General features: G+C 40.7%; 1 protein-coding gene across 3 annotated transcripts in view; it reads right to left on the reverse strand.

Annotated features, from left to right (window-relative positions):
* col16a1 (collagen, type XVI, alpha 1) overlaps positions 1–13081 on the reverse strand; it is a 73788-nt gene that overhangs the window by 15074 nt on the left and 45633 nt on the right. For 2 of the 3 annotated variants that reach the window (XM_083925631.1, XM_083925630.1), the window contains 20 exons: positions 11830–11958; positions 11506–11550; positions 11097–11132; positions 10953–11006; positions 9967–10017; positions 9736–9879; positions 8671–8706; positions 7260–7367; positions 6766–6888; positions 6598–6651; positions 6437–6478; positions 6031–6066; positions 5895–5948; positions 5733–5801; positions 5596–5640; positions 5110–5136; positions 4112–4168; positions 3747–3791; positions 3514–3585; positions 2739–2792 (listed from right to left, as the gene is read on the reverse strand). In XM_083925631.1, the coding sequence (XP_083781757.1) occupies positions 2739–2792; positions 3514–3585; positions 3747–3791; positions 4112–4168; positions 5110–5136; positions 5596–5640; positions 5733–5801; positions 5895–5948; positions 6031–6066; positions 6437–6478; positions 6598–6651; positions 6766–6888; positions 7260–7367; positions 8671–8706; positions 9736–9879; positions 9967–10017; positions 10953–11006; positions 11097–11132; positions 11506–11550; positions 11830–11958 (1281 nt within the window). The remainder of the gene's footprint in view (positions 1–2738; positions 2793–3513; positions 3586–3746; positions 3792–4111; positions 4169–5109; positions 5137–5595; positions 5641–5732; positions 5802–5894; positions 5949–6030; positions 6067–6436; positions 6479–6597; positions 6652–6765; positions 6889–7259; positions 7368–8670; positions 8707–9735; positions 9880–9966; positions 10018–10952; positions 11007–11096; positions 11133–11505; positions 11551–11829; positions 11959–13081) is intronic. The other variant, XM_083925632.1, reaches the window with a different exon arrangement.

Here is a 13081-nt window from a genome sequence, read left to right on the forward strand (position 1 = left end):
GTTTTGGTGTCAAAGATTTAACGCATGTCAGCCAAAGGATTTGTGTGATTTCATGGCCCAAAAAGGCAGTTGTGTATATGAACCCAGAGTTGACACCATAGTCTGATAATCGTAAAGTGACAGATATGCGAGAAATATTAAATGATTACACAAAACAATAGCAGATATAAACCACAAAGAAGAAAAAAACATCACTACCCCTTTCAACAAACAGCTCACGTCTGCATCTGGTAAGTTTTAAATTCAAAGAATAGAACCTACACACACACAACTGATTCTGCAAACACACATACTGTACGTACAGACACACTTGCTGGATATGGTACTGTATACATTAAGGGGGGAAAAAAATGTCACAATTGAGTGACACTGCCTGTTCATACTGAGCTTTGAAATAAAACGTCTAACTCCTCGAGCCCAATCACATTTCCTGTGAAAGACGGTCAGCTCTGTTTTAAAGCAGGCGGGGCTTCCCACTGGAAGTCTGTCAATAGCACCTGACCTGGTTTCCAAGTCATTACAAACCCATTTTACATTGTTCAAACTGGAACCATTAGCTAGAAAGGTTATTTGATGTTGCACGCTCTTGACTGTTTTACGAGCACTAGGCTGTGTGCATTAACAGACTTACTCAAGAGAACGTTCTTGAGAGCTATGCCAGCCACTGCGCAATGTTCAGCTCTGGCACACTTAAAAGAACCTGCAAATTGATACCTTTCTGATTTTGTTTGTTGATTTTAAAGAGAAGCAACTTGTAACTTTAAGTGTCACCAGTACCTGGAATAACAAGTTGCATTCATCGGTTTATAAAGCAACATTAAGGCCAAAGTCTGGACAGGTATGTTTCAGTGACAATTTGGATGGTCAAACTTTTTAGTTAGTAAGAGTAGTTAACAATTAAGGCAAAAGTCTGGACATGTATGTTTCAGTGACAATTTGGATGGTCAAACTTTTTAGTTAGTAGGAGTAGTTAACAATTCTTTGATAGGCCAGAGCTCACCCTCAAATTTCATGGATCTAAATATACAGATCTTGGCTCTTTGCATCTCTGTAGTCATTTGAACAAAAGATGTGTTGCTTAATATGTGATCAGATGACACCCTTCTGCAGAGAGTTTCTATAAATTCAAATATTTTTTCAGAGAGGTCTACGGATTATTTAGCACCCCCCTCCCCTCCATTAAACTACTGCTTTAATTCCTGTGTTGAAGGTGAAGTTCCCCTTGAGTGCTGGCTGCAGATCAGCATCAATGTTCCTTTAATGAAATTAAGCCATCAGCAGACTTGAAAGAAACAAAACTGACATCGTATACAGTAAGAAACTACAATTAATTTTACAACACTCCACCTCATTTCTCCACTTTGATGTTGTCCTTGAACTTCATTTAAACAAACTTTAAGCTTTGGTCGCAAGAACACATGAAGTTAGGGATGGTAATCGAGAACCGTTTCCCATATAGAACCGTTTACAAATTGTCTCATCCATCAGAATTGTATGCCTCTGAGCTCATCAATTCCTTTTTTCAATCCCAGCAACAATATAATATAATAGTCTTTATTGTCATTGTCATGTACAAAGGCATGGAATCACATGGAGAAGAGGAAGAAACAGTCCTAAATGTGGCTTAATTTCACGAAGAAAGATGACAACAGTGCTGCAGGTTTTAATGTCTGTTAAATGATTCAAGTAACATGGTGAAAAATCTTTCTACAAAGCATAAAATTCCAGGAATGCCATGAATTTGACACAATTCCAAGTGCCACTGCAGCACCAGTTACCAAGGGTAAATGTTCTGTTATAATAACATTAGCGCCACACAGGCAGGCAAGCTGATTTTTGCTTTGACGAGGAAAACTTAAATGAAAAGGAATGCTCACAAATATTCTCTAATTGCATCTACTCTGTGTTTAGACTCAAAACAGCAATCAGTAAGAGGATTGATAAAGAATCGGACTAATAAGCAGAATTGATTGGTATCAATCAAATCTCATCAATTCCCATCCCTATATATGGTTTTTGCAAAATCCCTGCATGTTTCACATTATAAATCTCAATCACCATTAAATATGCAATGTGTCCATTCCCACATTTATCCATCAATAGATATCAACATACACTGTACTATAACTCTGTCCTTGGTCTGGCATCAGCTGCATCCTTTAACAGTATAACAACAGCACCTGCTCAGTGTTTATGATTGAACACCCCTTTAATCATGACAAAATAAAATCATGATTTGAGAAAATAAAGGCGTTACAGATAGCACCACAATTGATATTCAATGGAATTTTGTTCAGTTTTATGGAGTCAAATTTGTGCCAAATGTTACAAATCACAACCTTGTTTGACTTACCTTTTTTTCAGCACCCATCGAAGTTTAGGACCTTCTTTTTTTTTTAAATAAATAAATATCACTTCATGACACATAAACTGTTGCCCATAAAGTTAGGGTTAGGGTAAATATTTTTTTGTACCTCTTTCCATGAAATGATTGTGACAATGTGATTCATTCTTGATAGATAAAGTGTATATCTTCTCAAATCTGTATTGATCAATTTCTTCTAAACATATCACAGTGAAAATGAAACCACATATAAATAAAATCCAAAGAGTTATGTGTCTTAACACAAAATGATCCGCACCTTTTGGGCAACAGTTTATATTCATTTTGTGATTTTGCATAATTTGTTCGTTAGGCCTCAGATCCCCCTTGGCCCTTGCTCTCTAATTTTACTTACGATGTGTCCAGGCACACCCGGTTTCCCCTGTATCCCGTCGTTTCCAGGGTTACCCTGAAAGAAGGAACTGAGGTTGAACTGGTTTGTAGCCAGTTGAGGGCTAGCCACTCCCATCTCCACCAATGGTTAAGTGTCAAAAAGGATTGAAATAAGCATGACCTGTTCCTTCTTTTGCCCCCTGTCTTATGAAACTTAAAGTAGTATTTTGCATTCAGCCATTATTAAAAATGCACCCTTGTCAAAGACTTGACCATTTCCGTCACCACTTTTAGTTATTGTTCTTACCCCTTTAAAACAGATCACAGTAACATCTTATTTGAAGGTCTGGACCAGCTTTAAAAATGACTTACACTGGTACTTCAGATTAGTGTTGCATTATTTTTTAAACTTTGGACCTTCAAATAACTGTTCATGTCTTGACAGACATTCCCAAAGCTTGCTCAGTTGCTTCCCTCATGGGTTAAAGCTTGAAGCACCGGACAGGTTAGTGCATTTATTATAATATAAATTTTGATTATTTAGCCTAGCCTATTTTAAACCAAGCTATTGCACACATTCAGTTTATAATGTTGCTCCATTTCCTACATGCATATTATGAACTACATTTTCTCATCAAGTTGCAAAACATGTCAATCTATTGCCTTTCTTAATAAATACCCAAGTTGCCCAAGCTGAAAGCCTACATCACATAGCTTGAATTCAAAATGATGGAGCAGCTACTGAATTGAGCTGAAGAGAGACTCCCCCTCACCATCCTACTGCCACTTTCTCTCACCTGCGGTCCTTCGAGTCCATTGACACCCTGAGGCCCAGGTGGGCCAGGTGGGCCAGGAGGTCCTGGTGGGCCCTACAATACACATGCCCACAAATTACATCACAAATTCAAAGTATAAAAAAAAAAGAAAAAATAATAATAATTTTGTGATTTTCCAAACAAACAATATCAGAAACAAAGCTTGCAAACAAAGTCCAAGATCTCAAACAGCACTACTAGCTGACAGATCAGACCTGAGGCCCGGGCTGCCATGTGTTTATCGGGGTTCCTGGAGCTCCCTGGAAGGCAAAAGTAGTCAAAATCAGAGCAGAACTGCTTCTTTCACAGTATAAAGAAAGCTGTAAGCGTGAAGTTAAGATTAATACAACAACTGTCGAAGCACAGAAAGATGCACAGGGGGGAATAACTAAGCATGAACATACATTTTCCTCAGTTTACCTCTGTCGTGTCATTATAAACGTCCCTGAGTGTGTGTTTAAAAAATCAATGCGTATTCAGACTCCCGTTGCGTAGCATCAGTTCTCTAGATTAAACTAATTGTACTTTTAAATGTTTTTCTAAATGTCCACTGTGTGTGTGTGTGCAAGAGTGTACTCACAGGTCCACCTATCCCTGAGTGCACGGGGATTATGCAGTTGCACTCTCCAGGTTCACCCTGAAATATACATCAAAACAAGACCCTTAAAACAGCTAAAGTGGAAGTTTTTGCAAAATTTTAAGCACATGCAGCAAAAACTGAGCCCTCATTCAACATTAAAGCTGTATTTACTGCAAAAAAGTCGGAAATCTTTGAGCTTGCAGGACTCTTTTTGCTAAATCTGAAATCTTATGCCTCACAAAGACACTCACAGTCAGCACAGGGGGTGAAACTATGAACGTTTTACTTGCTGGTGCACTTAAAACCTAATGTAATGTAAGATATAATAAATGCATGGTACTACGATGTAAAGAAAGGTGCAGTTCACCTTACATCTGTCATGCGAGGAGTCCCATATAATATCCCCAATTATGCGTCTGCTCTCACTACTTTCCTCTAACATCTAAGTCAGGTTTTTACTTTAAAAAATAAGCTCTCCAGGATAGCTCCAGACTCTTTATGAAGATGGCGAATAAAGATCCTTAATCCTCTGCAAAACCTTATCTATTTTGCTCATTCTCTCTTAGTTTTCTCAACTTTTAACTCTCTAACTATGGGCTCCTGTCCCACATCACACATCCCTCCCGGCCCTTAAGCACTGCCCCCACTGCTTATTCATATCTCCCAACCTCTCAGTGACAGTCTGGACTGGTGGCTCTGATGAATGCGGTAATTAATAGTCCTACACACTTTCTCTCTTAAGGCCCCGAAACGGTCTGCCAGTAACAGTACACTCATCACCTCCGCTGCTACTCTATTTGTGGCCTAAGGCAAGTCTGTGCATACTGTGTGTGTGTGTGTGTGTGTGTGTGTGTGTGTGTGTGTGTGTGTGTGTGTGTGTGTGCGTGTGTGTATGTGTGTGAAATGAAGGGAACCATCTCCTGCGATTACCATCTGTTCCACCCCCTTATATTCAAACCCCTCCAGATCCCTTCATCCAAACAAAACGGTAGACTTACCTTGTCCCCCTTAGCTCCATCAAATCCCTGCAAAAGGAGGAGACAACACACACACGCACACACACACACACACACACACACACACACACACACACACACACACACACACACACACACACACACACACACACACACACACACACACACACACACACACACACACACACACTAATACTTAGTTACTCTTGCTTTGTTGTTCCAGAAGAAAGCTCACGGGGCAGCGAGCTGAGCGTAGATCAGGGGACAGAGGATGAAATGGGAGCAGACGTTGCCTCTGTTATGTATCGAGGCAGACATCTTTGGTTACAAATGATGCCTAAATCAAGGGCAATTCCCAAAGAAGCTCAAAGAAATTAAAAGTCTGAACAGACGCTAACACAGAGGCAACAACTCAAGTTGGGTACTTAAATTCCTTTTAACATCTCTTCAAATTGCTGATGTACATGTAGAAAAATATGCAAATAAAAGACGGTGAAAACAACTCACAGGTCTGCCGTCAGCTCCGTGAGTACCGGAGACTCCATCTCTCCCCTGTGTGAGAGAAAGTAATAGGAAACAGTGTTTGACATAATGATATTATATGCCTGCATGCATATGCAAAAAAAGATGCATTTATGTCCTACCGGGGGCCCTGCTACTCCATTGCCCTCAGGCCCCTGTGGTCCTGGAAGCCCAACTTCTCCTCTGGAGCCCTATGAACAGGAAACATTCAGTGTCACATGATTACTTTTTTTATTGCATAATGAAACAATAAATTAGCCTTCTACCTCTCTATTTTATGTTACCTTTTCCCCTGCAGGGCCAATAGGGCCAGTCAGTCCTCTGACTCCGTGAGGGCCCTGTACAAAACACACAGATTACACCAAAATCTGAAAATGTAGATTAGAAAAGTAAGACTTTAGAAATATGGGATTAACTTACTACAAGTCCTGGGAGCCCTCTTGGTCCCTCTTCACCCTATGACATAAATTAACAAAAAACAAAACAATAAAAAGGGAATGAGGTTTAGGTGTGAATAAAGAGTGGGAATGAGATGTTTCACAGTGACATACTAAGGGAGGACTGGCTCCCCCACGGCAACAAAGCAATGGAGATTCCACAGTGAATCAGGATTTGAGAGAGATTATTTTTAGAAGCTTATTTACAATCTCATAAATTTACTGTTAGATCTAAGAGACAGGGAAATGTTGATGTCATGGAAGGATATAGTGTCCATTACTGAGATTCCAGCAGGAACACATCCACCTAAGAGCACGGTGTATGTTTTGTTTGACGGAGCTGCATCAGCTGTCGACAAAAAACTCCAGATGTGGACAATTGGTCTTACTTGTAGTCCTGTAAGGCCAACTCCTGCAGCTCCAGCTTCTCCCTACAGGGGGTGCAACACAACACAGATTCAAATTTGTCAGTGAAGCATGACTAGAAACAAAACTCTGCATGTATATATAAACATGATGAATGAATGGAACAATGAATGGAAATGCACACCTTGCTTCCTTTGAGACCGGCAGGCCCCTGCAAACCTGGTAAGCCTGGTTTTCCCTGAAGAGAAAACATGTAAGATGATCATCAGCATTTTATTTCTAGCACAAATATGATAGCATACATAATTATATGATTCTTATATATAAATGAATAAATACACAATTCCCTCACATTTTTGCCAGGCTTCCCATTCCCAGATGGACCGGGGTCTCCTCTCTCTCCTTTGGGTCCTTGCACAGCTACACCATCACCCACTGCTGTGCTAGTAGAAGGACAGCTGGTACAAGCATCACCCTAGGGAAACATGACATACCATGGTCCAGAGATGTTTCAACCACTGGAAACCACTGTTTTTGTTTGTTTGTGTTATCGTGTTTTTTTTTCCTTTTGTGCTTGAAGAAATAAGTTGGACCACCTTGAAAACAAGATGGTTTCATCTCAAGGGGTGTGACCAGTGATAGCACCTGCAATTTGACATCTCCATTGATGGAGAGACAAACTACAGATCCATTCAAACTCAAAACAAATCCAACTGTCCATGTGAAGAAAACATGGCTGGAACTTTATACTTTGCAATTGATGCAATTAATGTAAGTTGTCAAATCAGTGCGATAAAATAAGGTGCAGCAAAGTGGATCTGATTTAACAGTTTAGGTGATATGTACCTTCTCTCCCTTCAAGCCAATGAGTCCATCCCGACCGGACTCTCCAGGCAGTCCTGGGGCACCATGAGCTCCGTCCGATCCTTTCTCTCCACGATCTCCTTCTTCACCCTGGTAACATTGAAATATTATGATACGAGGCCCTAACAGTCAACTCTATACACAGTGGGGGAGTGTATGGTTACTACGTAGCAATGTTTTTACGAGTGAGACCCCGTTTTATTTGTGTTTTTTTTCCATCATGTGCACGTACAATGACTCCATTGGCCGCACGATATTCCACTGACCAACAGTTGGTGGCAGTAAAGTGCCAGAAAATGTAGGAGTTCGCCAATTAAGGTAGTTATGAAGAAGACTGCTACCCAGTAAACTTTTTAAATAATAAAATAAAATAAATAAATAAAATATCAGCTTTGCAAATATTTAATGAGGAAGGACTGCCCTCGTTTCTTAGATGTGAATGATGTGTTTTTTTGAGAAATGCTGAATGAAAACATTTATTTAGTTTGTTTATAAAATAGAAACTCCAGAAGGAACCATCAATTTCCCCCAGCAATCTGCTCTGTAGCTGAGTTGTTGGTATCAAATCAAAGCCTTACTTTTATTATAATTGGCTGGTTTGAATTTTTAAGTTTTATTATGAGATTTATTTAACTTTCAAAAACTGATAGCGGTATCAGCCTTAAAAATCCTCTGTCGGTCTGGCTCTGCTCTTAAGTTCAAGCAAAGTGATTTCGGGAGAGCATTAAGGTAATTTACAGTAACCTGTCTCCATTGATGGCAGATTTATTTGCAGGGGTGGGGGTGTGGGGGGGGGGCTGATGCATACGTAGAGAAGACAGATTTGGTGACACGAAATAAAGCAGAAGGCCAGGGGTCCTTTGAAATACAGGTCTATACCATGTTGGCTGATTTTCCGGCAGACATCCTTGGTCCCAGTAGATGTGTGACTTAGCTAAAAAGAAAAAGACCTGACTGTCCCTAAAGCGAACCAATGACTCCAAATAGTCTAACTCCTCAAGGTCATCCAATCGTTTATTTAAGGTAGTCTGTTTTGGGGTTGGGAGTTATTATTAAAAAAAAAATCATACAAAATGCCCAAGAGACATTGATTCGTTGGTTTTAACATCAAGGCTGTTGAATGTGGTGTGGATTTATTTTTGAAACACACACACACACACACACACACACACACACACACACACACACACACACACACACACACACACACACACACACACACACACACACACACACACACACACACACACACACACACACACACACACACACACACACACACACACACACACACACACACACACACACACACACACACACACACACACACACATAAATACAACAGATTTTTTAAACAAGATTAAAGGTAATTTTCCTTTGACAGGAAACTTACCTTTTCTCCTTTTGCGCCAGCAAGTCCTGGTGGACCCTGTGTAGAAAACAAATAATAGTTGATGTATAAATGCGTGCAGATACATAATACACATACAGGTCTCAAATACATGTGCAGTCATCTATCCATTCAGGTAAAAATAAAATAACTGGTGACTTAAAGCTAACCGCAGAGGCACACGCATGTCATTAGGAGGGGTGGCAGAAACCAACAGAGATTTATTACACTTAGTAACAATTCTGCAGTAAGAGGAGAATACCTACATATCCTATTTGTACAGTAAGCATCATGTTTTGATTCTCCCTCGGGATGAAATCTTTCATCATCTTGCTTATGCTGCTCGATCTGTTTCACCGTGGCAACAAAACAGGAGAGCAAGAAGCTGCTTTGGTTTTGTGGAATTTAATTTCTATCATTTATTCAGATGAAGACAGATCATTCTGACAGCGGTGGTGCATGCAGTAAAGATTTATACACTGTTAAAGGATTCCATCGCTCTACAGGAGCTTGGTTGTAAACTTCAGCGCGGTTCCGTGTTCATTACGTCAAGTTGTATTGTTTCAGTTAGGCTTGAAAGAGCACCTGCACAGTCATGAGTACAATAAACAGTGAAATGCAATGAAAGCACAATAACAGAATATCAGATAACAAAAAACAAAGTGGCAATATATATTATATAATATAGTATCTTCATAATCTTGCACAGTTCTTTGGCTGTTAGCTTTAGGACAGAGCAGCATACTGCCCTCCAAAGGAGAGACCTGGAAAGTCTTGTGAGGACCTGACCTTTTCTCATCCAACAATTCATACAGTATGTTTCTCTGTTTGTAGTATGCATTGTTCTGTGTGCAAGGATAGCATCAGTCATCTTTCCAGACAGTTTCTCTGGTTTGCTTCTATTGCAAGCAAGGCAACAATACAAACCCATGAAACAGATTTAAAGAATTTAAGATAAACCAGTTTCTTATTCCAAAATGCTGCCTCTGTACTTTGGGTACATTTTATTTGATTTAATTTCTAGATAAATCTTGTGCCAGCCATATTTTGATTACAGGGTGATCGTACCTGTTTGCCATCAGCTCCGAGACCTGGAAGTCCGGGAGGACCTGGGAGGCCTGGTTCGCCTGGCTTGCCCATTGCTCCATCAGGAATTTTGATGCCGGCAGGTCCGCTACCAACCTCGGCCGGCTGGCAGAGACCACATTCACCCTAGGGAGGGGCAGAGAGTGAGGAAAGTTAGTTTGCATGACAATCACGCTGAAGGATCCAAAAAGCAATACATATGTTTACACTTACCCTCTCACCCTTAAGACCAGGTAGACCAAGACCAGGCATTCCTTGCTCTCCCTGTTAAAAGATAAATAATATTACAGAGGCTTGGAATGAGATCAAGTATAAAATGCTGCATAAATAGCTAAAGCAACATGTTGGTTTGGTATCCCAAGAAGAAAACTCCAGTTTCAGCTCAGTGTGTGTATAATTAGCAACTAGCCATCTGGTATATCATCTATTAAGCACTTAAGTATATATTGACAAAACAGAACTTTACTATACTAGCTTTCTCAGGTTCTAAATGTACAGGTGGGGTGTTATATTGTTGTTTAAATGGCTAGATTAAAATCTTGCCAAGGGACGACAGTTAAAAATGAGCCTTATGGCTAACGCTAGTCATATTCTCATTCAATTGTCAATAAAATTTTATGTGCCCTTGCAATGTCACAAAAAATAGATACAGGCATCTATCAACTGGTTTGGACCGAATAAACTAGACTACAGAGTAGTTTCTTGAGAAGTTGGTGCTACGCATGGCTGTAATTAGCCAGTAAACAGAGTAAAAGAAGTAGAGGTTGCTAACCGGGAACAAAACAAGTGGCCTTGGTCATCCAACTCATGACAGAAAAATTAGAGGTCTTTAGGAATTAGTTTCAGTGTGTTGTTCTGAATTTTAATTCTTCCTTCATGTCAGCTAGAGCTGGGCTTATTTTATGTTGTTTCACATTATGGGAAAATCCTGGAAGCGGAAACAGCTGAACAGTCATGTGAGTTAAATATTTGCTACCTCAGAACTTGTTCGGCAAAGGCGTTTCGGTTTCTCAAATAGCGCATTAAAGAAATGTTTATAGAAGCACTGCTACTGACATGTTTCCAATTATGTTGAGCAATGTGCTTTGTCCCTGAGAATACATAAATAAGGAAAAAAATGCTGTACTTTTTTAGTCTTACTGTCTTACTTTAGTCTAGCTTAAAATCCACCCAGCCTCCTGCTGTCACTGCTCTCTTACCTTAGCGCCTCTCTGTCCATCCTTGCCACTGGGTCCCCTTGGTCCAGGCTTTCCCTGTCACATGAACACATTCCATTTAACAACATCACCAAATCAGGAAGTGAAACAAGATATTCTGTTTCAAAGAACTGGATCTGAACTTACCGTCTTACCATCAGCTCCTCTGCTGCCTGTGCTACCCTGCAGACAAGTTTAAAATAAAGAAATACATAAATCACTACAGCATCTGAACTACACAAATTGATAAAAAATGGATGGATCTTTTAAATTGGTAATTCACATTATATAGTAACGTGTGCCCTATAGGGAGCCATGTCAAATGATTTGGGTTTTTTTCACTACCTAAGCTTTTCACTAATAAGTTCCCTGCTGAGTCAAATCCCTATGGCGGACAGTTTTGGGCCCTAAAATTAGCGCACTGCTGTGATTATCTTCCTCATGAAGTCTATTACGAGCCCCATTCTGCAACCTACTGCGTGAGCTCCCTTTTTGTAAGCCGAGTCTCCTATTGAGGTCACCGGCTGCCAGTGCTGTTTCTTATTATATTACTTACCTTCTCTCCTCTAAGGCCAGGTGATCCTACATTTCCAGGCTCCCCCTGTAGTGTGGAAAATATTGAACAATACATCATTTTAATGAAGGTGCTTATCGCTGTTCACACATGCAAGCAAACACACTGACGTTAACAAAATCATGAACAATTATCCAATTCGTTTTTTTCAAGTTTGTTGTACACAGTATTGAATCCATAGTTTCTTTTCATTAAGTGCAATGATAAAGCTCTTTGTTCACATTGGTTGCGTTTATGAGTATACTGCTCTGACTTTCATTTACTGTAGCATTACAATCACATGAATTCTTACTCAAACAGACTTACTTGCTCTCCTCTCTGTCCCATGCCAGGCTCTCCTTTCTCACCCTTCAGCTGCAGGGTTTGGGTCTGGACACTGGGGACAAAGTTAGGGGGTAACTCTCCGAGAGTGGGGCACACAGAGCAGGGCTCTCCCTAAACCACGTAGACAGATCAAAGGTGGGTCAGAGATCATCTCCAAATAATAATCCACATCAAACAGTAATACAGGTTAGGCAAAACACACCAACCAGGGCACTCTTTGTAGCTGACAGCTGGTAAAAGTAGTCTAAACAATAAATAGTTTAACCTATAACCTAATGACAGCTGACCGAAACATCTTGTTGGCCGACTGGTTAGAGAACATGTGACACTCTTGCATTGCCAGAACTTCTCCACAGTGCTGTGTCAGAGTTGAAGTATGGTCTGGCTGAACAAGTTGACATTCTGGGATAGGGGTCAAAACTCTCTGACTTGTTTGTATTCCTCAAATCAATAACAATACTCCTTGGTGACCCTAAGCTCCAGATGCAGTGATGTGCCCTTGCAAAATAGATAGCAGCAATAGCTACAGTATGCCCATGCCTAGCTTGAGGCATGTGTCTGTGATATTGTAACATCAAGGGAGGAGGTGGGATATGTGGCGTGTGCACAAACTGTGAAAGGAATGGACAGGATGATAAGGGTGCGGTGGATATTTGCAAAACAAATAAGCTCTAGGTGCACGTAGAGGCGCATTTTTTCTAAAACCGGATGATTTATGTTGTTCTATCGGAGCATAGCGTCGGCTTAAGTGAATATTATCAAACAAATACGTACGTTCCTCCTTCAGCTGATGCAGCGCTAGCCTGTGACGTCATCCACTCCGCTGTTGCCCAGATACAGACGCTGCATCCTAATCACGTCTCACTGGATAAAACCCTTCCAAGATTTCACCAGTATGTTGACTGCCCCACCAGAGACAGTAACACACTGGATCTGTTGTATGCAAATGCTAAGGATGCATACAGCCCCACAGCCCTCCCCCTCTCGGAAGATCTGACCACAACCTGGTTCTGCTGACCCCTAAGTATATTCCCCTTGTTCAGCGGCAGCCTGTCCACACTAGGAGAGTGAGGAGGTGGACTCAGGAGGCCGCTGACGCACTACAGGACTGCTTTGAGTTGACAGACTGGGATGCACTTGTTGAGCCACATGGAGAGGATCTGGACAGCATGACCGACTGCATCACAGAATACATTAGGTTCTGTGAATACACCACCATGCCAACCCAGACTGT

Source organism: Echiichthys vipera, assembly GCF_963691815.1.
Source record: "Echiichthys vipera genome assembly, chromosome: 13".
Classification (NCBI taxonomy): domain Eukaryota; kingdom Metazoa; phylum Chordata; class Actinopteri; order Perciformes; family Trachinidae; genus Echiichthys; species Echiichthys vipera.